Genomic DNA, 22,150 nt, shown 5'->3' with positions numbered 1-22,150 from the left:
TATAATCTTCAATGGATGTAACTTAATGTTATATTATTTTCTTTATGTCGAAATAAACGATGAAATATAATTTGTCGATGAGTCTTTCATTATATTCTTAATATATAAATATTGCAATGTCTTCTGTGCAGCACTGGCGTAGCTGGACTTTGTAATATTGAGAATAGGTGTAATAAATTTGGAAGAAAATGACCCTATTGACAAACAACGATATCAACTGTGTGACCAAAAATTCTCTGGCTAAATAAGTTCTATGCATGCACGTAAAATGTTTAAAGTGTGTGTTTCTTTGAATGTCACCTACCGAACGTAAGTAAGCCCCCGGCGAAATGAGAGACGTTGATTGCGAAGGAAGCAAGGATGACCCCTGTACTCCCGAGAAGCGCCCCCGCCATGGCAAGCTGCCGTACTGAGAACAACCGCGACAGCGGCGAGTTGACCGGAGCTTGAATGCAAAAAGAACAAGGAAGCCGCAGGCGTAATGGGTGCAGATTCTCGTGATCAAACGTATACACGTCCCATGTAGCAAAACAGACACAATAGGTTATTCTAATTAAATCTGTTAATTCCTTTAATTTGAGTCGAACAACTCAAATGTAGTGTATCATAGCCAATCGTGGGAAGCTTTTAATCGCAACTTACTCGCGATACTCACGCGCTCACAATATCAATGGTTATATGTACGTATGCATATATTATATTATGTATGATGAGGATTTCGTCTACGTTGGTTATATTACACATAAGATGAAAAGAAGAGACCAGAGAGGGACAGCTTACCGTTGATGTGATCAATCAAACCTCAATTGTGACAGACCTACTGCGAGTCGCCACAATATCATGCATAATCATTTACCCAATAACAACAACAACAACAACAAAAATAAAACTTCAGCAAAAATATCTAAAAACTTTTTTTTTGTCAATCCTCAGCCCACGCTCCAACATTATGACATACTTTGTGACAAGGATTTCCTCTACAAAAATTACGTACTTTATTCATTTCAATTAATCAATTCACTTCAAATTTCAACAACAACAACAACAACAACAGACTAAAAAAAGAAAGAAAAAGGGTTTTGATTATTTTGACAGCTGAGCACTCCAGGCGAAATAAGCCACCTCTTTCTCACTCAATGTTCCATTAAGAAATGTTTTACCCTTGATGGTTATTTCCCTGAAAGTAATTTTGTGTTTACTTTCAATGGCATCGCCTGGTGTAGTCATTGGGCATTGTTTTGTTTTAGACGATATTGACGATATTTCTTTCTGGTCAGTTGATTTTAAAGCAAGCCAACAATTCTGTCAACAAATTGTTGACGATCAACGAACTTTTCAAAGATAGTCTCAAGAACAAAATGGAATGACTAAAACCTACGATTGGCATCTGTTCTTAATTATTGTTTGATGGAAAGCGGACTGAGGTGTGGGCGCGGCTCTCATTCAATATGGTTACAATTCATTATTCCGAAGGTTAATCCTAAAGTGAAAAAAGATTACGAGGGTTCGCTCATCAGAGAACGAAATGAGGTTCGTAATTCCGAAGGTTGTTAGTATAACATGCACCTTCTATTCATTTTCGAACGAACATTCGGAATAACGAACCTTTATATGCTATATTTCGGATTAACGAACTGTCAGAAACACGAACCCCTTTTCTTTTATGAATAACGAACATCTATATAGGAATAGAGAATTTTTGTGTTTTAGAATAACGGTTTTTTTCGGATTAACGAACCTTCGGAATAACGAACATCACCGATTTATGCTCGGGACATAAAATAACGGGATCTAAAAGATGCTGCTACAAGATACTCTTATGTTTAGATTTTTGGGGATCATCATCATACACTGCACTTGGAGGACTTCAGAAGCACTTTGATGATGACGTCACACTCACATAAGATGTAAGCTAGACCCTGAGACATTCCGAAGACAAACCCCACGAAGCTCGTGGACGCCTGGAAATTGCGGGTAACATCCTCCAGGAGGAGTCCATATGATTTGTTGGTTCCTTCGTCTAGGAAAAGCACAAAGAAAGCCGCTGCCACGATCAACCAACGCCTGGGAGACTGAACCAACATCTCTACTCCACATTGACTTGATCAAGTAGAACGCGATGTCCACAATGACATGAGGGGGGAACAGCCGTTATCCTTAAAACGCAACTCGCGTGAAATTAAACAATGTCCTGTGGCTAATGAGGTTAGATGTCTCTTTGACGTGTCTTTCTTAAACGAATCGTCGATCCTACTAAATAATGCTGCCCTTAAATGTTGCTTATTATATAGCACAGAATATTTTAGTCGAACCAACAACAACATAACAACAGCAACAACTCAGAGCGCACATGCAGATTGAATTGCCCGTAAAATGTGATTTATTTACTGCATTATTAATTCTATTTGAACATACACAGCTTTAAGGACACGCCATTGCAGTCATAAAGATAACAAGTACACCTGTCCAGCAACAACGCCCGCATGCTTTTGAGTCAACTGTGTACAGGAAACTATTTCAGATGACATCCTCTTTAACTTCCATAATTGCACGTGAAGCAAAGTGGCAACGTTAACCCTCTGACTGCCTGTGACTTAAAATGCCAATGACTTCATGTACAAACAGAATGCCGACGGAACAAGAAAATCAACTTGTTGAAACTAATTCGTGGTTCATTTGGTCCTTACAATTCAGCAACAGACGACGTAATGCCTTAATGATCAAGGCTGAAAAATACAGTGCACTCACACTATAACGAACACGGTTTTAACGAACTCACGGTTACAACGTACTGAGTAAGCCAAAAAATTATCAGCTCTATATCTATAATTGTTTTTGGGGTTTTTTTTTCGGTCACAACGAAATTTCGATATAACGAAAGAAAACTGCCGGTCTCAAGGATTTCAATGTAACGGGAGTCGACTGTATCAACATGCCTGTGGTTGTACCTGGGGCCAGACGAGAGGGGGATAGAGGGAAGTTGAAAGTCGAAAGGTAACAAGACCTTGCGATAGAATTGTAAAGCTTGGATGATGTGAAGTTTTGAGGATGTGGGGCGCTGTGGCATAGCGGATACGACTCCCGACTCCCGATAGAAGGACCCGAGTTCGATTCCAGCTCAGTGCTTACGTCCTTGGACAAGGTGTTTTTACCCACTATGTCCCTCTCGATCCAGGTGTATAAATGCGTACCTGGCAACGCTAGGGTTTATAATAATGGCAAGGCCCTCTCTTAGAGCAGTGGCAACACTGAAGAGGCTTCCCTGGGTTTATGAGACATTATTATTCAACATTATTATGAGACAGGGCGGTGAGTTGGCTCAGTCGGTAGCACGTCTGCCTCACGATCACGCGGCCCGGGTTCGAACCCGAGTCTGGACTGAGCAATGTTGTGTGTAAGCATACCGTCCCCTCTAGCAAGAGGCAAAAACACTCTGTCCCTCGGATAGGACATAAAATGGAGGTCCCGTGTGTGAGGGAGTAACAACTCATGCACGTAAAAGATCCCGCTTCATTCATTCATCGCAAAGAGCAGGGTGTTTAACCCGGTGAAGTGGTCCCGCAACTCACATCCAACTGGACCCCATGGAAGACCAGCTAAACGTAGCTGAATATGGGCTATCCAACCATCTTCTCAGATGGGAATGAACAAACAAACAAACATTATTATTTCGACTGATGCATTCGGCACTGTCTTGGAGGCATCTCGACGATGATTTGATTGACAAGAACTAGAGGAAAGGGCCGAAATACAAAATGAAAAAAAAAAAAAATGGGCACAATGAGCTGGTAGAATACTGACAACTGCGTAGGAAATCTAAGATCAACTTGACGTGATAACTTCAATACAGATAGATGTGAGATGGAAAAAAAAGCGATTAATGACTTTTTGTCGTCATCGAAGTTATTTAAATTAGCGTAAATGGCATACAAGCGTTACCCTTAACCTCTTCTATGACAATGAACCAAATGTGCACAAATTTCACACGCAAACCTATGGACAGGTAATCAATGTGGAAGGTCAGGGGTTAATGGAACCCTGTCATTAGCCTATCAAAGTATGGCTCAGAATTACAGGAAAGGCCTGAGGTTCAAAAGCCATGGTACGTTTATTTTAGTAAAATATTCAGGACGAGGTTAATGAGGAAATATATGTCTTGTATGCCGTTTCTGGATAGTAAATTTTAATGGCAGTTTCTTCTACTTTGCTGTATAGATTTAGGTATATTTGACTCGTAAATTTGGCCATGAATAGACAGATTTCGTTCCCATTTATTACAGATTTAATGGCAAGGCACGACTGCTTATAAATTGTTCCTTCTATGACTGAAAAAAAAAGTGGAAAGGTGAACATCAATTACCAAGGCCACGAATCGGGAGAAATTGTTGTCATTTATCACATGTATGCTGGACTTTGGTTTCATATCTTTTAACTGTTGTCGTAAAACCATGATGGTCATAGAGTGTCTTTTAAGATGTGTAATGCAAGACCATAATGTTATATAGCACAATCAAACATGAACCTTACCGTGGACGCGACAGTGATGCGCTCAGGTTGCAGGTATTAGGATGATGGTATATACCGGGTCTGCTCATATTCACGGTGACAGCTGTGAGTGTTTTACTGAAAGGCCATCCCTTTTTTCAACGACCGCTGTTCAGCTTTCGTGTGAGCAGTCTCTCTGTTGTTATACAGATTTGGAGGAACGGGCGAGGAACAATGATTTCTGGAGGAACGGGCAAAATAAGAGTGACTTATTAGAGTATATAAGGTTAATGCTGTGCTATACAAAAGGAGCCAAGGAATGGGATGCGGCATTCATACATGAAACATTCTTTAATCTCCTCGGGACAAACGTATCAAAATACCGCTCAGAATGTATGCAAATGCCTAAAAGCCCAATATTAAGCTTCTATATATACTCCTCCTCTTAGTGCACGGGGAGAGGGGCAACGGCTTAACAACGGGTCCAGATAAATCCTTCTTGTCTTCAGTTCACGGAGTTCGGATATAGACAAGGAATGAGATCATAACGAATATGGTAATAATATTAATAAAAATCCCGAGTAGCAAACCCTACCCACTATCCCACTATGAGGTACTGATTACACTTTCGGCATAAAATGATAGCGAAGGAAAATAACAATACCATCACCCCCACCACCCACCATCCACCATCCACCACCATCACCACAAACAATAACAACAACAACAATTCGACATATGAAATACCCCCAGGAAATACAGCAGAGCACAAGAAATCACTACAAACCGGGCCACGTGCTACACCTGCTAAGAAAGGAAGATGTTACATCTATCATTTGTACAACTTAATTTATACTCAGACAAGCGTACATGCGCGCTTGCAAATGACTATACAGCCCCACAATGAATAGGGAAGGAAGGAGACGCGAACATTTTTTTAAGAGACCATCCCATCAGTATGTATACATTAGCATATATTGACCGATAAACATAACAGCACAAAAGAATTTTCTTCAAGGTTGTATGAGGAATCGACCATGATGCAGAGAGATTAGACGAACATCCTTCACAAAGTTGTCACGCCCTCTCAAATGGCAGCTCTAAAACAATATCAAACGTTAGAATGGCAGAACGATATTTATAAATGATTCAAATATAGGAAACTGAAGATGATGACGATGATATTCTAATCTTTTATATTGTGTGATAAAAATGTTTAAACTTTGTTTAATGTTTAAGAAGGGGGGGGGGTGATTGGTATCACTCGAGTCAAACAAAAGTGCGTTTCAAATCCCATGTGACAAATAAGGCAAAGACGGCAGTATAATGTGAGAAGGAGAATTCTTATCACACTTATAAAGGAAGTGTGTGTGTGTGGGGGGGGGGGAGCAAATTAATTAGATGTGTACTATCATAACTGTTTATATGGTCAAATAGTCCAAGAACAAAACATAAACAAAACTTGTTTAATGGACTACTTTGAATTTCTGTTCAAGACTGACTGTCTCTTCCTTTCTTCGAAGCTCTTGCTGTGCTGATTCGTTACGGTTTTTTAATCTGACTTCATTGAAATAAAAATCCATTCGATATGGTTCGTGGGAACGTGCAAATATGTGGAAAATGAAGAATTGGTAAGCTAACAAACTCTTGTAATCTTCCACCCTTGTACTTCTATTCAGTATCATTCCGCATGGTTATTGTTCAGTTTTTCGATGGTACACATGGGCAACTGTTTACAAAACGTATTTGAGAATGATTCGAGCGAACCGAGGAGGTGGGTTGGCCTACAGTTTGCTGCATATGCTCCGGCATCAGATCAACGAGTGAGTGCCTACTCGATTGAGAAATAACGTTTTCTAGCCTGTTGTCTTCTATAGCGCTACCCTAGACCGACACGTCTGAAGGCACTATGTGAAAGCTGCAACTGTGGTACCTCTGAATCTTTGGAATATTCAAAACTGGGGATATCCCAAGAAGTCGACCAGTTCCCAATTTGTGTAAGGTGGCATATTGGGAAGCAAGAGGTTCTACTGAAGGAGACGAGATAATTAGCTTTCGTCTAACCTCGACATTCCGTCGTTATTCAACGACGGCTTATTTCATTTTCCCATCTATTTAGTTTTCGACGGGCTGAAGTTCAATTCAAGGATTTCATTTATAGTCAAATCATACACACATGAGCAATAACAAAGTCTGCTCAATTTTTTGTCTTCTTCTTTTTGTAAAAAGGGATAGGATTGCAATCCTCCCAGCAAAGTGACATGGCCATAGTGTAGGTCAAGAAGTGAATGGAATAGGAGGCAAAATTGGTCATCATCAAGGAGTTTGTCTGGAACAGACTGGATTGACCTGATCATCGAATCGTGAGAGTAGAGATTGGATGAAGCAGTGGAATTATAGCTACGCAAAGGTAAGATCTACTTATTTGGACCTGGTTCTTTTCCATTTTCATTAAGCCCAGGCTTCTCCAACTGCAAGAATCATGCGAATAATGCTGCCGTCACATACTGTCACGAATTTAACATAAGATGGCCATATGAAATATGAAATTTTCACGTTGGCCAGAACTTGTTCAACAGCTAATCGACAGATAAAGCAAGTCCGATGCCTTTGTAGGCCACACGAAGATGTAAATGTTTTAAAAGATATTTACCTGAAGGACATACAAAAGCCATACGATGACTACACGACGTCGTATTGAGTAAACGATGGGCTTCCGAATGACGAAATGGACACACGAATTCAAAACAAAGATTCAATGAACCTTCGTAATGTCTTCGGAACTTTTTTTTTTTTTTTCATGCCGAACAGAATTTGGCACCGATCACGAAGTTGCTGTCGGAGCCTGAGATCTTCCACCGGTCATTCAATGGTGGTCATTCAATGCATGGATTAAGATGCTCTCACGAATGGCCCGATGTTTGTACGATCAGAGCCGAATTTGACAATTTCCTTCAGCGTGTGTCCATCTTTGCTCAATTTCAGGAGAGCGTGACTCCTGTATAAAGATGACGTCACACTGTCCCGAATAAGATGGCATACTAATATGGAATTTTCAATTTCGCACGAAGTTAGCCCCGAACCTGTTAAAAAGCCAATCAATGGCCGAAGCAAATACGATGCCTACAGTAGGTCACACGATGACACCTGGGGCCCGTTTCATAAAACTTGTTATCAGTGACAACTGCCACATTTCTATGACAAATTTGCTCTCAGCCAATCAGATGCAAGGATTTCAGTAGCTTGTCACATCTATGACAACTTGTCATTGATGACAAGTTTTATGAAACGGGCCCCAGAACTACACTAGAAGGTTACACGAAAATGCGAATCTTTATTATTGAAATGAACTTTCGTTAGATCTTAGGGGTATTTTGGAACTTGCCAAAGATCATGCCGCCGCTCATGAAGTTGATACCGGAATCTGAGAAAATTCATCGGTGGTCGTACGATGGTTGAAGGTTCCCTCACGAATGACCCGAAATTTATACAATTAGAACCGAACTCAATGTGAAGATTTCCTAAATCGTGTGTCCATCATTCTGACTCAACTTCGGGACAGTGTTGCGACTGTATATATAAGGGAAGTGAAAAGGCTATACAGTATGCCCCGAAGGCTGATCCTCCGGGTATCTCACTTACTTTTCTAATAGATCCAGTCGGGCCCTGTCGGGAGGCTTAGAAAAAACACAAAAACAAAACCAAAACAATGGGGAATAATAATGATAAAAAAGGTCTTTAAAAAGAAGACAATGAAGATGAAGAATGCTAAGTTTTCAAGTGTTAGATGACGGTGAATTACATGACACGAATTTCATAGAGACCGTGCTTGTTTTAAGATGAAACCGTGTAACTACATCATGAGGAATACATACCAGTTTCTATCTAGACTACAGTATAATAATACTATTGCAAGCGCTCAGCATTACGAACTCAGTACCCCGAAAGCGCGTAATTTTCCTTCCAATAACACGGACACGTGGAAAATTTCAGCCCAGTGGCAGCTTTGCTGATTTAATAGGAAAGCCGTCATAAAACTATTCAATTTAAATAGTTTTTGTCGGTTTTGTCATAATATTGAAGTAATATTTATTTTGGCTGCTTTTGTTTCTAGTTTGTTATGTCATCTGTGGTGCGAACTGACAAAATGAAAAAATAAATTGTTTTGTTTCCACATATCCAGTCGTAAAGTGCTATAACACACTTTAACACTCTAAGACCTTAGAGTGGTTCTTGGACTACGCAGTACAGACACGACAGAGGCCCTGGTAAGTCACCATATTATGTAACATATATTATATACGATCAAACTTGATTTGTTGGTCTCCGTATCATAGCAGGGTGCCCGTAAATAATTCAAAATATGAATAATAGTGCGATTGCAATTAATTCAGTTCTAAGTCGATACATAACTTGTCTAATCAGGACTCAGTGTTTTCACCCCTCCTCACCCTCACTCCCGCACGCATGCCCAAAAGGCAATTATTATCGGCTTGAAGCGATGATGTTAATCAAATGTGCACCAAAATGTGACAAATCTGATAGACAATGATTTCCTCAAACAGCTTTCGGTGACGACGTCATCACTTCTATTACTTTCAGCTCTAAATGTTCATATAAATCCAACTATCACGTGAAATTTATCCATACAGAATGAACAAATCTCGTGGAAATTTGTCTTCACCCCTGGGAGAAGTGTGTTCGACGATGACATCTCCACCACGTTAAATTTGTTCGTATTTTTAACCAAAATCATTTTCTATGATGAAACATGACTCTTTTTCCTTCCCTCTCCTTCTCTCTCTCTCTCTCTCTCTCTTTGTTGAATTCGATGAAATGCTTACTATTGTTTTTGCCTTTAATATTTTATTCTGCACGATACAGTTAACTTGAGTATTGAGCAGATTTTCCATTGAAATGGCGTTCAAGTTATCAGGCATTCAATATCATCCCCCCTGGAGTCTCCAAGGTTCATTTTGGCAGTTTGTGCATGCTTGTGTTTGTTTGTTTGGCCCGTTTGTGTGTGTACGTACGTATGTGTGGTGTGTTTTGCCTTAGTTGTCATACTAATTACACAATACAATACAATACAATACAATACAATACAATATAATACAATGCAATACAATGCAGTACGATATAGGTACTGATATTAATAGCGCTCTTACAACGAGTTATAGAAGACATATTAGAAATCAATCAACCATATACCAATTAGACTGAAATTAAACGAAAACATATATTATATAGATGACAGCCAGATTGCCATACACACATTCACACTATATCAATCCACATATAACCTTTCTCCCCCGATAGTGCTTCTCTCACATAATTTTGCAGAAGAGGCAAATGGACGTGTTTCTGTGCATTCATTTTCTTGCACGTTCACCAGTTCACGGTCTACTAGGATCATAAAAGCCTTCTCGGTTGACTTCAGGGGGGCATTTCATGAAGGAACTTGTCGGATAAAATATCTGACAAGTCAATTATATCCGACAAGTTGTGAGAAATTCTTTAGTCTGATTGGCTGATTTCTCTGAACTTGTCGGATATAATTGACTTGTCGGACATCTTATCCGACAAGTTCCTTCATGAAATGCCCCCCAGATGGCAGTGATTCAAAGTTGACAGACAGGTCATGTTCTTATGAGCGTATTGTATTCTCAAATCAATTGCATATGCATGTGACTGTATATATGCACCAGTGCGTTAGATTTTGTAAGCCATGGAAGTAAGAAAAAATAACATAAAAACCACAAAAACCCACAAAAAACCCAAAACCTGAAAGCAATGTTCTGAAAAGCAATACGATGCACTTTACCGAAGTAAAGATTTTCTTGTCTGTGTCTATCAGTACATCGAGAGATGGCACAGAATATAAATACTTGTAAGAATATAAATACTTTTAAAAACAACAAATAACAAAAACCCCAGCAAAGTTGATTGCAACAATGATTTTTTTTTTCTTACCGTCGTGGATGATAATTTCTGGCCACGCATTACCATATTATGGAGGAAAACAGGAAAAAAGTCAAATATGTTCAAAACAAGTCATGGCTGTTTTGGAAGCTTGTATAAACTGAAGGTGTAGCCTCCAGGTTCTTCGTAGAATTATTCACACTCCATATACCAAGGTGAACAAGTCGTATTCAAATTAACTTACAACGATCTATTGGCTCTTTGCGTCATGATTTTGTATCAACTTTTTACATACAGTGTTATTGGTAGTGTCTTGTATAATCATGGCATGCTCGCACAGTATCTGCTGCAAGTTGTGTGATATCTAAACAATAATAACAACAACAACAACAACAACAACAACAACGACGACGACGACGACGACGACAACAACAACAACAACAACAACATTATACGTTACACCTGTCAACCCCGTTGTACGTTTTCCCCTGGTTAACCATCTGAGGACCACTGTCTTAGCATGGCCCACAGGCAGTGTATGCTGTCAAAATTTCAATGGTATAGTAATGGAGTTAATGGAATCTAACTTCCTGTCGACATAAGACACAGCCACGCGTGAAGTGGGTTTCACTGTTGATGCTATGTTCACTGCCTGTAAATTTCGCATTTTCTTATCTCTTTGGAATAAATTAATCTTTCAGTGCTTAAAGTACCACTGCTGTGGGGCGGGCGGGGGGGGGGGGTGTTTTATTGGAGCTAACCGATTGGTCTGATGTGCTGATGACACCATGGAGTCTGTCATAACTTTCAGCCTGACCCTTCCAGACTGAATTGTGATTTAGAAAACTGAACGTGACCCCCAACGTCATTCTAAATGTCCTGAAACTGTCGCTAAAACTGTCCTTTCCACGATTTTTTTTAAATCTCTTGAGTCCTAGACCTTACTCTGTTTGCCAAGAAGTGTATTACACCGCCACACACCTCTCAGAACGCTAGTCATTGATTTGTTTACTCGTTCCTTTGCTACGCAGTACAAAGGAGAATTCAATATGAAAAACAAAAATTATACATATATGTATATATGTATATGTATATATATATATATATATATATATATATATATATATATATATATATATATAGATTCTACTCATGCAAACACACACTTTTTCTTCACTCTGCCGAAAATCGCATGGTTCAGTAAACATTTTATACTTGCTCCTGTAAGTGGGCGCACATGGAACAGCTAGGGCACTCCTGCGCATCGTTGAGGTGGGCTTCCATCATATCACTGCTATAGCTTATCATATCTGAACCCAGTGGTGGTGTGTTATTCTTAAAAGCAAAATAAAATGTGCAGATTCAGCGAGCGTAGGGTATTCAAGAGTGTTCTCACTTGAATCTATCGCCACGGGCATTCATTTAGCTTAGATATCGGTGCAGTCATAGAACATGAGTTTCATTCCTCGTGATTTCAGTCATGCAGTGTATCATATAGGCCTTCAAGGTATCTCCGAGTCGCTTCATCACACGTGATGTTAAAGATCTGGAGCTAAGCTGGACCAGCCGGGAATCCATGAAATCACATGAACATTCCTAAAAGCTAAACTAATCAACCGATTCAAATTAGTAGTCAATCCGATGAGTCGCTGAGGGATGAGAACGTAACGATCAATGCGAACATCACGTGGACCAATCGCAGTCCATTGTTGAAAGAGAAGGAAAGAGAGAGAGAGAGAGAGAAGAAAGAGAAAGTTGCTTCAGAATCGTGTCAGAGACAAGTGCACACAAAATGATTGTCATTGTTGTAAAGAGTACCTAATTTCGTTCGGTCATATTTCAGCCTCCTGAAACCGTGGTGGTGAATTTCGATCATGCCTCCAAGCAGCCTTACTGTGACCGGTGAGTATCAAAGTGAAACCCTCTATTATTCGGCAGTTTCTCTATAATGTTCGGATTGTACGACGGTAAGAGATAATTTAAGTCTATGGTCGCTATATTCACCTAAAAAGCCCCAAATCCCCCCCCCCCCAAAAAAAAAAAAAAATAAATAAATAAAATAACCCCCTAAAAATCAACCAGTTCCCCAGAAACCAATTCAGAAGTCGATGCCTAAATTCAGTAGATACAGAAACAACGACGACAAACCAAAAACGTAAGCGCGTTTTGATTTATAGGCCTACCTATCTCTCTTTCTCTCGGCCCTCCATTATCATAATTATAGTGTCACATTTGTCTTGGTGGTCACCTGTTTTTAGCTGTCATTTTAGCATCTGATTGGTGCCCTGATTAAATTTTGCCTTCAGTGTGTAATATTTTAGTCCGCAAGGCCGCCAAAGAATTTACCGTTCTCTCTGCCAGAATTTGTGTGTATCACAAAACGTCTTTTTTGTTCTGCATAGCAAAGAATAAAATAGGCAATCGAGAGTGAAAGAAGTTAACGAGAAACCGTCTTTTGTGTTTTCTTCTTTTTATGCGATAATGTACTTCTGAGATGAGCAAAATGAGTAGGCCCTTATGCCTGTACAGTGAGTGTTCGACCACATAAGTTATGAAACGCACTGCTCAGACACATGCATATCTAAAACAAATATGTTTATCAATCCATGCTTGTAAAAAGACGAGGAAAATGGTAACAATCCAAAATCACTGGAGAATTCCCTCTTAACTTTCTCGGTTATTTCTCGTCTCTTATATATATCACAGCCCGAACCTTGCGGCAGTTCTTACCGCTGTGCCGTGCAGTGACACCCGTCCTCCATGGAGGACAAGCCGACACTATCGCCAGGAGCATGTCTGCGCACTCGCTCACCAAGCCCCGTGAACCTCTGCCGGAATTCGGGAGAAGTCTCCGAGAGCGAGAGTTCTTCATCCCGCTCGACCTGGCCTATACGAACCACGGGTCTTATGGAAGTGTGCCAAAGAGCTTGATAAAAATTCAACAGAGGTTAGTTTATTTTTGTTTCCCCTCTTCTTTTTGTCTTTATCGCCATCCTGCGAAATAGTAAGTCGTCAAATGAGTTTTGAAAAGGTGTAACCTTAAATAGTGTTTCTGATATACTTCTTCCATTCAACACTTGCATGTGTTTGTGTTTGTTTTGGTTTTAGACATTATATCATACTATTATAATCTGACCAGAAATGCACATGTATGCCATTAGTGTGTACACATAGCTCAGATGGAATAATAAATTAATGTTAACCATTAGTGTTATGATCACTCTATGCATCCGTCGACAAGGGCCAAACGGGTTGAAACTCGAATGAAGCGACTTCTGCTTGGCGCATATCCATTATCAATATGATCCATATGTTGCAGCCGGCAAGGAGTTACAAACTTAAGTCCTCTGTTGTATTTTATTGTATATATTACTTTATGTAAAATTGTGATAGCTTGATTATTCTGGAAGAAAATGCGTCGTAATCAATGATGCTGGAAGGATGAAAAGAAAAGTATGTATTTCAGCTTAAATCTTGTGAATTAATGCTATTCCTTTCGAATAATTTATGAACAAAATGACCACCGTGCTCTCGAACTAACTGTGAAATATTTCAATCATACAGTGTTGTCTATATGGAAAATTAATATGATAAATCAGGTCACTCGAGACATTAACTCCCTCAGACTCTTATATTTTAGTTGTTTAGTATCTTAGTTGTTTTTTTTTTCACAACTTGATTTTTACATAATATCAGAAGCAACATAAGCAAGTTGAACCATGCAACTCTGTTTTCTTTTCTTTCTTTTTTTTTAATATAAAATATACTTCTGGCAACTGAACGGTTTTAAGTACTGCTCTACGTTGTAGAACGTCGCTGGATAAATAAAATAAATTTCGCCCTGTTGTTCTCTGTCCGCAGGATGCTTGAAGAAATGGAATCCAATCCAGAGCTGTGGTATAGATACAAAGTGCTGGATTTGTACAAGAATGCTGCAAAGCAAGTAGCCGACCATGTGGTGGCAAAACCTGAAAACTTGCTGCTCATCGAAAACGCAACAACTGGTGGGTAACAGCGTGTCACATGCTGCATGGTAATATGCACTGTGACAAAAGTTTAGACGCAGAGCAATAGCAGATTTCTTCAAAAGATGATATATTATGCACTAAAGCAGGGCCCCGTTGCAAGAAAGTTGCAATCAATTGCAAATAATTGCTAATTTTGAAACAACCATTCTGACTCAGGGTCTGCCCTATTAAGAAGACATGCATGCAACAATGATTTTGATTGGCCAGTGACAATCAGTTGCAAGTTGCGTTTAAACGCAAAGTTTCTAGCAACGGGGCCCTGATCTCTCTCTCTCTCTCTTACGAAGACGGGTATTGTCAAAGTGAAATTCTCTACCATTATGAAGCTATCTGCAGCGTCATATAGGAGATATCGAAGAGAGTTTGCAAAACGGTGAACAAATTCTCACGCACAGTGCATGATGCATGCATCGATGCCATTCACCGAATCCAGTCACGCTGATTGTCCAGGAAAGTGTATCACACTGAGCCTGCGTGACATTGATATCACGAGCTGCCCAGAACGCTCCATGCGTTTTGCACGACTGCCCTACCAATTTCCGCATCATTTCACGGAGGGGTGAGTTATAATGACCATAATGACCAGAAAAAAAAATCAACCCCCAAATAACAAGAACAAGAACAACAACAAGAACAGCAGCAGCAGCAACAACAACAACAACATGCCTGTAAATATAACTATGTTAGATGACAAAGGTAAATTTTGTTTTGTTTTGTTTTGTTTTGTTATTGATTTTTTTTTTTTCGGGGGAGGTCCCTGGCTGGCGCCTGCATGGCCCCTGGTGGTCGGGAGGGGGATATGAGGGCTGATCCTCCTGAGAATCTTGGATTTTACAGGGTTTATTGGGAGTTTTACATGAGTTTAAGTTTTTACCAACTACTTTCTTTTTCTTCGTAGAAGAATTTTGGGGGCTCCGTTTCTGTTTATGTGATTTTTATACTCTATTGATAAGAGAAAATGAAACTTGAGCGGCTATTCGCTTTTCACAAGATTTCCCAACATTTGATCATCATCCTGACAGTATGATGTATTATGCAATATGACTCTGCATGTCTTTCTTTCTTGATTTGACGGACGTGTGTAGGTGAGTGTGTCTGCATGTCTGTGTGTGTGTTTCTTTCTCTATATTTACGTATAATGTGGGTTACTTCATTCTTCCTCTCTCAACGCTGCAGCTAACATTTCAATTTCCTGTGACAAGTGTAGCATATCGTGGTTATTTCCCAAATTCCTCACTAAAATAGCATCACATCTTAATTCCATGTCTCAATCTGCAGCAACCAACAGCATCCTGAAATCGTTCCGATTCAAGCCTGGCGATCAGATCCTGATGTCTAACCACACGTACAAATCGGTCAAGCAGACGGTACAGGTTCTCACGAGTCAGAGACCGGGTAAGTCGAAAAGAGCTAACATAAAAGAACCAATTTAGATGACTAAGGGCTTCCATAGATTTTGCCATGCATGAAATTATATGAGCCGATCAGACACACACCGCGAGAGTTTGCGCACAAATTAGGCCACACTGATATTCCCCTCCCTGTCCGCCCGATCACAGAGCAGAAAACTGGTTTGGAAATGGCGGATTGGCGTTCGCTTGAAGTCATAGAATGACAACACCTAATCTAGGTAGCCAGGTCTGTGCTCTTTCATTTCCAAAACTTAGCTCTTTTGTCTTTTTTATTTAACTTTTCGTCGTGAAAGATTTCTTTACTAGATCAGTACGGTATTTCACAAAGACTTGGCTCACGGACATGAGGTCATGCGTATCATCTTTGTGAAACACCCCACCTCGGGTCACCTTGGACCCGGTAAGCCCTGCATGGAGTGTTACTAGCTCAGCCAAGAATGTTGATACTCTGCCGGATTTGCCCGTAACAGCATCACTCAAAATTCGTGAACGAATTTTGAAGAAAATTTTAGAATACGAACGAAGAGAGATGGTGGTGAATCGAATCATGTGGATCCAGCATTTTTTTTTTTCTTCAGAGGAGTATTTGTTTGTTCCTGCGGGATAAGAGTATTATCTAGGATTTGTGCATATCAAAAGACTAAAATGGGATACGCAGTTTATGTGAAAACTAGAATTACTAAAACAGTATCTCTTCGATGCCTATCAAACTTAAAATATCTACATCTAAGTTAGATCAAGGTAATTCTGGAACTGGCGAGCCAGAAGTATATAGAAGGTATATACAATATTTGAGCGTTGTACGTCTGTTAATAAGTAAAGTCAGAAACTACAACAAACAGCGTTCTTTTGGTAAATCTCTCTCAATTCAGTGTGGTTTAAACAAACTTAAACACTGTTAAAGCGTCTTTAATATCAACCGTTGCGGAGCTATAAAATTCCAGACAGTCTTTGAGGAAAATACTACCAAAAAACAACAACAAACAAACAAACAAGATTGAAAATTGCTAATTCTTTAAAGAGAAAGTATAAAATTTCAAATTCTGTAATTTTTTTTTTGAATGTGCTTGTTTATAACAAAAATGTTGAGCAAAAACAGTCTACAACTCTGACATTGCTATGTCTATTTAATAGAGAGTAACTATAGAGCATTTCTGTAGAACTTGAGAAATTAGATACTCGTGGACATTATCATTTTTTAAATTTTGTTAAGTGGCATATTACGTGACCTTATGACCTTATCGAGGGGTCGCACTCCCCGAGTTTTCTATAGTTTTCATTGTTGTCATCCTTTCGTTTTTGTTCAAAATCACTTTTGTAGATCAGCATCGACGCTACGTGACGACGAATCATGCATCATTGTGCATGGTGCGGCTACAGAGCATGGGATTCCCAAAGAATTTACGCCGTGGGATTATTAATGTGTACAGATCAAGAATTGATGCGTGTGCAGTATAATAGGAGAAACCTCAAGCAGATTCGAACAAAGTCAAGACTAAAGCGTTATGAACTTATGAACGTGTTTCTGTAAAGTAATGAAGCGTGGCGTCCCAGAGCACACCTCAAATATACATCAATTGTCATTGATCACGTGATTTAGGCGTCTTTTGTGTGTCTTTCATCGCTCTTTGACACAAAGCAAACAAACAAGCAACCAAACAAAACTGATGTGCCTTTTTCTTTTTGGTCAAAGTTCAACTGTTGAATGGATTTTAACTGTTTCGGGAGATAATATGAAAGAAGAAGAACAACAGCATCAACAAGGATATATATCTTTAGCAGAATGATTGAGAATTCATTGTTAGTTTCGGCATGGCGTGACAACTGGAATAATTCATCTGCAACAGGTTTGGTTTAAGCCTTTCTGTGTCAGAAACTTTGCACAGCGCGTACATGGAGTGTCGTGGTAATCAGCACTCAAAAAGCACAACTGGTCCAACAGGAATTCCACTTACTGTTACAGTTATCGCCACTTCACCAAAGACATTTTCCTCTCTCTCTCTCTATTTCTCTGTGTCATTAGACGTGCTCAATACAGCAGATATTTCATTAAGAAACTGGTATCCAAAACATGAAATGTCAGTAACTTTTGTAACATTTTTGTTTGGTTTCTCCAAGAGCTTCGATCCATAATCTCTTGCAATGTGCTTGTACTGATAAATTCAACGTTAATTTCCCTTGGTGAGGGATACCATACAGGAGAATACAAAGAAATTTTAGCTCTGTTAGGCTTATCATTTAAACAAAGATAAAGATTAGAAATAAAGATTAAAGAGCTTCAGGTGTGAGATTCTTCACTTTGTCTCCCTCTACAAATTATATTTGTTAAGCTCGCAACTGATGATCTGTAAATTAACAAACATGTCGGGAAAAAAAAGGAACTAGTGGGACTCGAACCTGTCATCTACTGCTTTCCGGGCAGCGACACTACCACCGGGCTGTCCCTGCGTTGCCGGCAGGGAATTTTAATTTGTGGAGGGAGACAAAGTGAAGAAACTCGCACCTAAACCTTCACCCCTCTGAATAATAGCTTTCTTTCAAAGAACTTCCATCATGTTATATTTCGTGGGTAGGCCTGGGATTATTGTCACAACTCCAATAAAGTTTCATTTTATCTTTCATAAGATATCGACGTGGTCCAAATTCACATACCTTTCCAGACGACGGCAGAGGAAATACTCGAGCGTCACAGGACAGCTCTGAAGGAAAACCCGCGAATCCGGCTCGCCCTGATTGACCACATTCCCTGCACGTCCGCCATCTTGTTTCCAATCAGAGAGCTGGTGAGCATGTGCCGCGAACGGGGAGTGATCAGTCTGGTAGACGGGGCGCACGGGCCGGGCCAGCTGCAGCTAAGACTGGAGGAGCTTGGCGCTGACTTTTACTACGGTAGGCAAGAGCGCGATGTTTGTAGGCCTAACGTATAGTAAGTGGTTGTAAAAATCTCGATATAATGAAAGACACCACTGTCTTATACAACGAACAGACAGACGTAGCGCGCCATTTGCCCAATAATTCTGATAAACTGAGTTTATCGCCGAAAAACCTAGATTGTTTATCACTCGATAAACTCAGATTTTCGAGAGAAACTCTGCTTATCGAGTGAAAAACAAAGTTTTTCACTTGATAAACATGCAGAGTTTATCGATAATTTGAGTTTTTTGCTCGATAAACAGAGTTTTTCGATAAACCTAGTTTTTCGCTTGATAAACTAAGTTTCTCTTACACCGTAAGAGATATGTGAAAAGACATTGACGAAGGTCGTAAGATAACAAAACTTCTAGAGAGACTAAAGTGGGTGGATTTGCAATTTAAAGAGCACCAATGTTATTGTACCGTCCATTCAAGTGAAAATCAAGAAGGGTAAAATATTACCATATGTATAGTCATAGACTAAACTTATGGCATCACGGGAGCATTGAAAAGTGATGGATAATGCTCTTACTTGTAACTGAGAGATGTTGCCCAAGATTAAAAATAAACTACAACAAAAAACCAACAACGTTGTTTAATTAATCTAGTACACGATTTAAATCTAATCCACGAATCCAAACAAAAGAGTGTTGAATACTTATAGTCGACGTAACTTGCATAAGGCGCGTATCGTCGTATGCATTCATTATTGGACTACTAGTACTTTGGCGTAAGCGATGCGTAATTATGCGTCACGTGCATATGCACGCAGTTGAAATAATTAATTTACCAGATTTTAAAATATTTTTGTGAATTCATGCCCGTGTGTTCAATCGTGCCTGGTGCATGCTTCTTGCTCGAAATGTTTTATTTATTCTGTCCCTTCCAACACAGGTGTATACAAATGGAGCAATATAGTAATGAAAGGTCCTCTTGGATAACGGTGTTAACTGTTTTTTAAAAAAAAAGGAATATTCTGGGTTAAAACATGTAATTGCACGCTATTTTGATAGCTAAAAAAAAAAAAAACAGCCAAAATAAAGAATGGAATCGTGTTCTGACGATCAATTTTAAGATTTCAAAGGTTGTGACAGAGAGCTTAATATGTTCTTCAACGACACTTTTTTTTTTTTTTGGTCTTTGTGCGTCTGTGTTCATGGGCGTGTGTGTCTTTTCGGATCTACGTGGCTATCAGGTAATCTTCACAAGTGGCTGTTCTGCCCCCGTGGTTGCTCGCTCTTCTACGCACGTCCAGAGCACCATCACTGGCTGCGCGCCGCCGTGTCATCCCGATACACCTTCTCCGAGGACCTCCACGAGCGTTTCCACTACACGGGCACCAAAGACTACATCCCCTATTATATGGCCGGACATGCGATAGATTACCTCCACTACTTGGGCGGCTTGGTGAGTGATACTTGATATCTTTATTACCATCGTAATGGTTGTTTGTATAATAGTGTGTGTCTATTTACCATTTCATTCAGCGGCGGAGGGGGGATGGGGACGGTGCAGCATGTTGCGAAAATCACCTGTGTTCATTTTGACTTTTAATTTTATCGAGCTGATTTGCTTCACACCCATGGGGTTCAGTTCAGACAACGACTATTACATTCTACTTTTGTCTCACCCACTGACATTTAAAGTGAGTCTAAGGATATTTATTGCCGTGCTTCCCTTGTGAACATCATTGTGACGGCCATGTGACCACGTAGGCCTATGTACAAATTTACTTGGAATACTCTTGTGACAAATTGTATTCCGCGAGGGACCGCTCTTGTCTCAAGGTTATGCCGAGATGAGTTTGTCAAAAATACTTGTACTAGTATACCGCGTTGCCAATATGGTGATACACAAAGTGACAATTCCATTCTTTGTCATAAATTTGAAATATCTGTTACATCTACATTAACTTTTCTATAGATAAAGTAATTGGGCAACTGTGACTTTTACTAAAATGAGGGCATTGTTGGGTCTGACACAGGAACGGATCACGGCGTACAACTCGGAGCTGACGTTCTGGGCCGCCGAGATGCTTGCCGACGCGTGGAAGACGAAGTGTATCAAACTGGAGGAGAGGGTGAGGGCGCCCTTTATGTGCCTCGTCACTCTGCCGAAGACGCGGCGTCTGGCGCAGTTCTGGCATCCCGACGGACACAAGGACCTCTGCGAAGAGATAGCCAAAGAGGGCGTGGTCGTGGCCGTCACGGGCGACGAGAAGGAGAAATATCTTCGCGTCAACGCGCAAGTCTACAACTACAAAGAGGAATTCTACGCGCTACGCGATGCAGTCATCAAGGTGCTTGGAGTAAAAGTATAGATCATCTGACGTTCTCACATACAGTGTTCAGGTCACAGGGTGTTAAAAAAAAGACAAAAGGTCAGCTTATCCTTTGAAGTGCATATTTTTTGAGAATTTTTTTTTTCAACAGAAAATTATCACAGAATATAAATGATTAGCAGATTTTGTATAGAATGGTTACTGAATATGTAAATATAGATATAGAAAGAAAGATAGCTGGATCGCCACCAACTCCCTCCCCCCCCCCCCCAGAAAAAAAAAGAGAGATGTATATCTGCAAAGGGATTTGCGAGGATAAAGATAGTTGCCTAGCTAAAAGGATGGATTAACTCCTAGATGATATTGAGAGATTGGTGGATAGATGAATAGTAAACTGAACGCTAGATGGCCCACAGCTATATGCGTATATATATATATATATTTTTTTTTTTTTTTCATAAAGAGGAGCAACTACTGTTTCTTAATAGCTAACAAGCCAGCCAGACAGATAACTCGATCAAAACAGACAAATGGCTTCCTTTGTGTAAATAGGATATTTGAAGTTTTTCCAAGGAGATATACCTCCTTGGTGTCAGTAAACTGTTTCTATCATCGCTGCCGACATCTTGCTAAGTTGCATGGGCTGTAGTGTGGATCTTGGACGGAGTGCATTTTATGTACGCAGGAGATAAGGTACTAGGCGAACTTCTTGATAAGCAGTAGTACGTAATGACTTTTACTATGGTATCTGACCATATCTGTGCAGAAAAAGAAGAAAGAAATCGACTGGTTAACCATAGAGCTGTGTTCATGTTTGATAAAACACTTCCATATGAACGTTTTTCTTATCATGGGTTGGGTGATTGTTGCAGTATCCGAGGTATTGAAAGCGGACAGAAAAAGAAAACACACACAAGATGGAAGAATATCTGAATCTCATTCACCTATATGAATTATCAAAACAAGTTTTATGTTTACTACCTCATTGCCTACCAACTCATACTGAAATAGACAGCTGAGCAGTTTCTTTGGTACATTTTTTTAAAAAGTACATAAACAATATCAACATTATATGCTTTCTACAGACTTTCCTGTTTGTTTGTTTGTCT

At 39.8% G+C, this 22,150-nt stretch overlaps 1 protein-coding gene across 1 annotated transcript; it reads left to right on the top strand.

Annotated features, from left to right (window-relative positions):
* The first annotated feature begins 8,667 nt into the window (after nucleotides 1-8,667).
* On the top strand, nucleotides 8,668-21,080 carry LOC140240643 (uncharacterized). The gene is made up of 8 exons (XM_072320397.1): nucleotides 8,668-8,753; nucleotides 12,251-12,309; nucleotides 13,114-13,354; nucleotides 14,269-14,411; nucleotides 15,714-15,830; nucleotides 18,473-18,736; nucleotides 19,956-20,167; nucleotides 20,745-21,080. The coding sequence occupies exons 2-8, from the start codon at nucleotides 12,282-12,284 to the stop codon at nucleotides 21,078-21,080; spliced, it is 1,341 nt and encodes a 446-aa protein (XP_072176498.1). The 5' UTR covers nucleotides 8,668-8,753; nucleotides 12,251-12,281.
* Nucleotides 21,081-22,150: the final 1,070 nt, after the last annotated feature.

Source organism: Diadema setosum, chromosome 17 (genome assembly GCF_964275005.1).
Source record: "Diadema setosum chromosome 17, eeDiaSeto1, whole genome shotgun sequence".
NCBI classification, from domain to species: domain Eukaryota; kingdom Metazoa; phylum Echinodermata; class Echinoidea; order Diadematoida; family Diadematidae; genus Diadema; species Diadema setosum.
The sequence above is the reverse complement of the archived record's forward strand: the minus strand, read 5'-3'. Positions and strand labels throughout refer to the sequence as shown.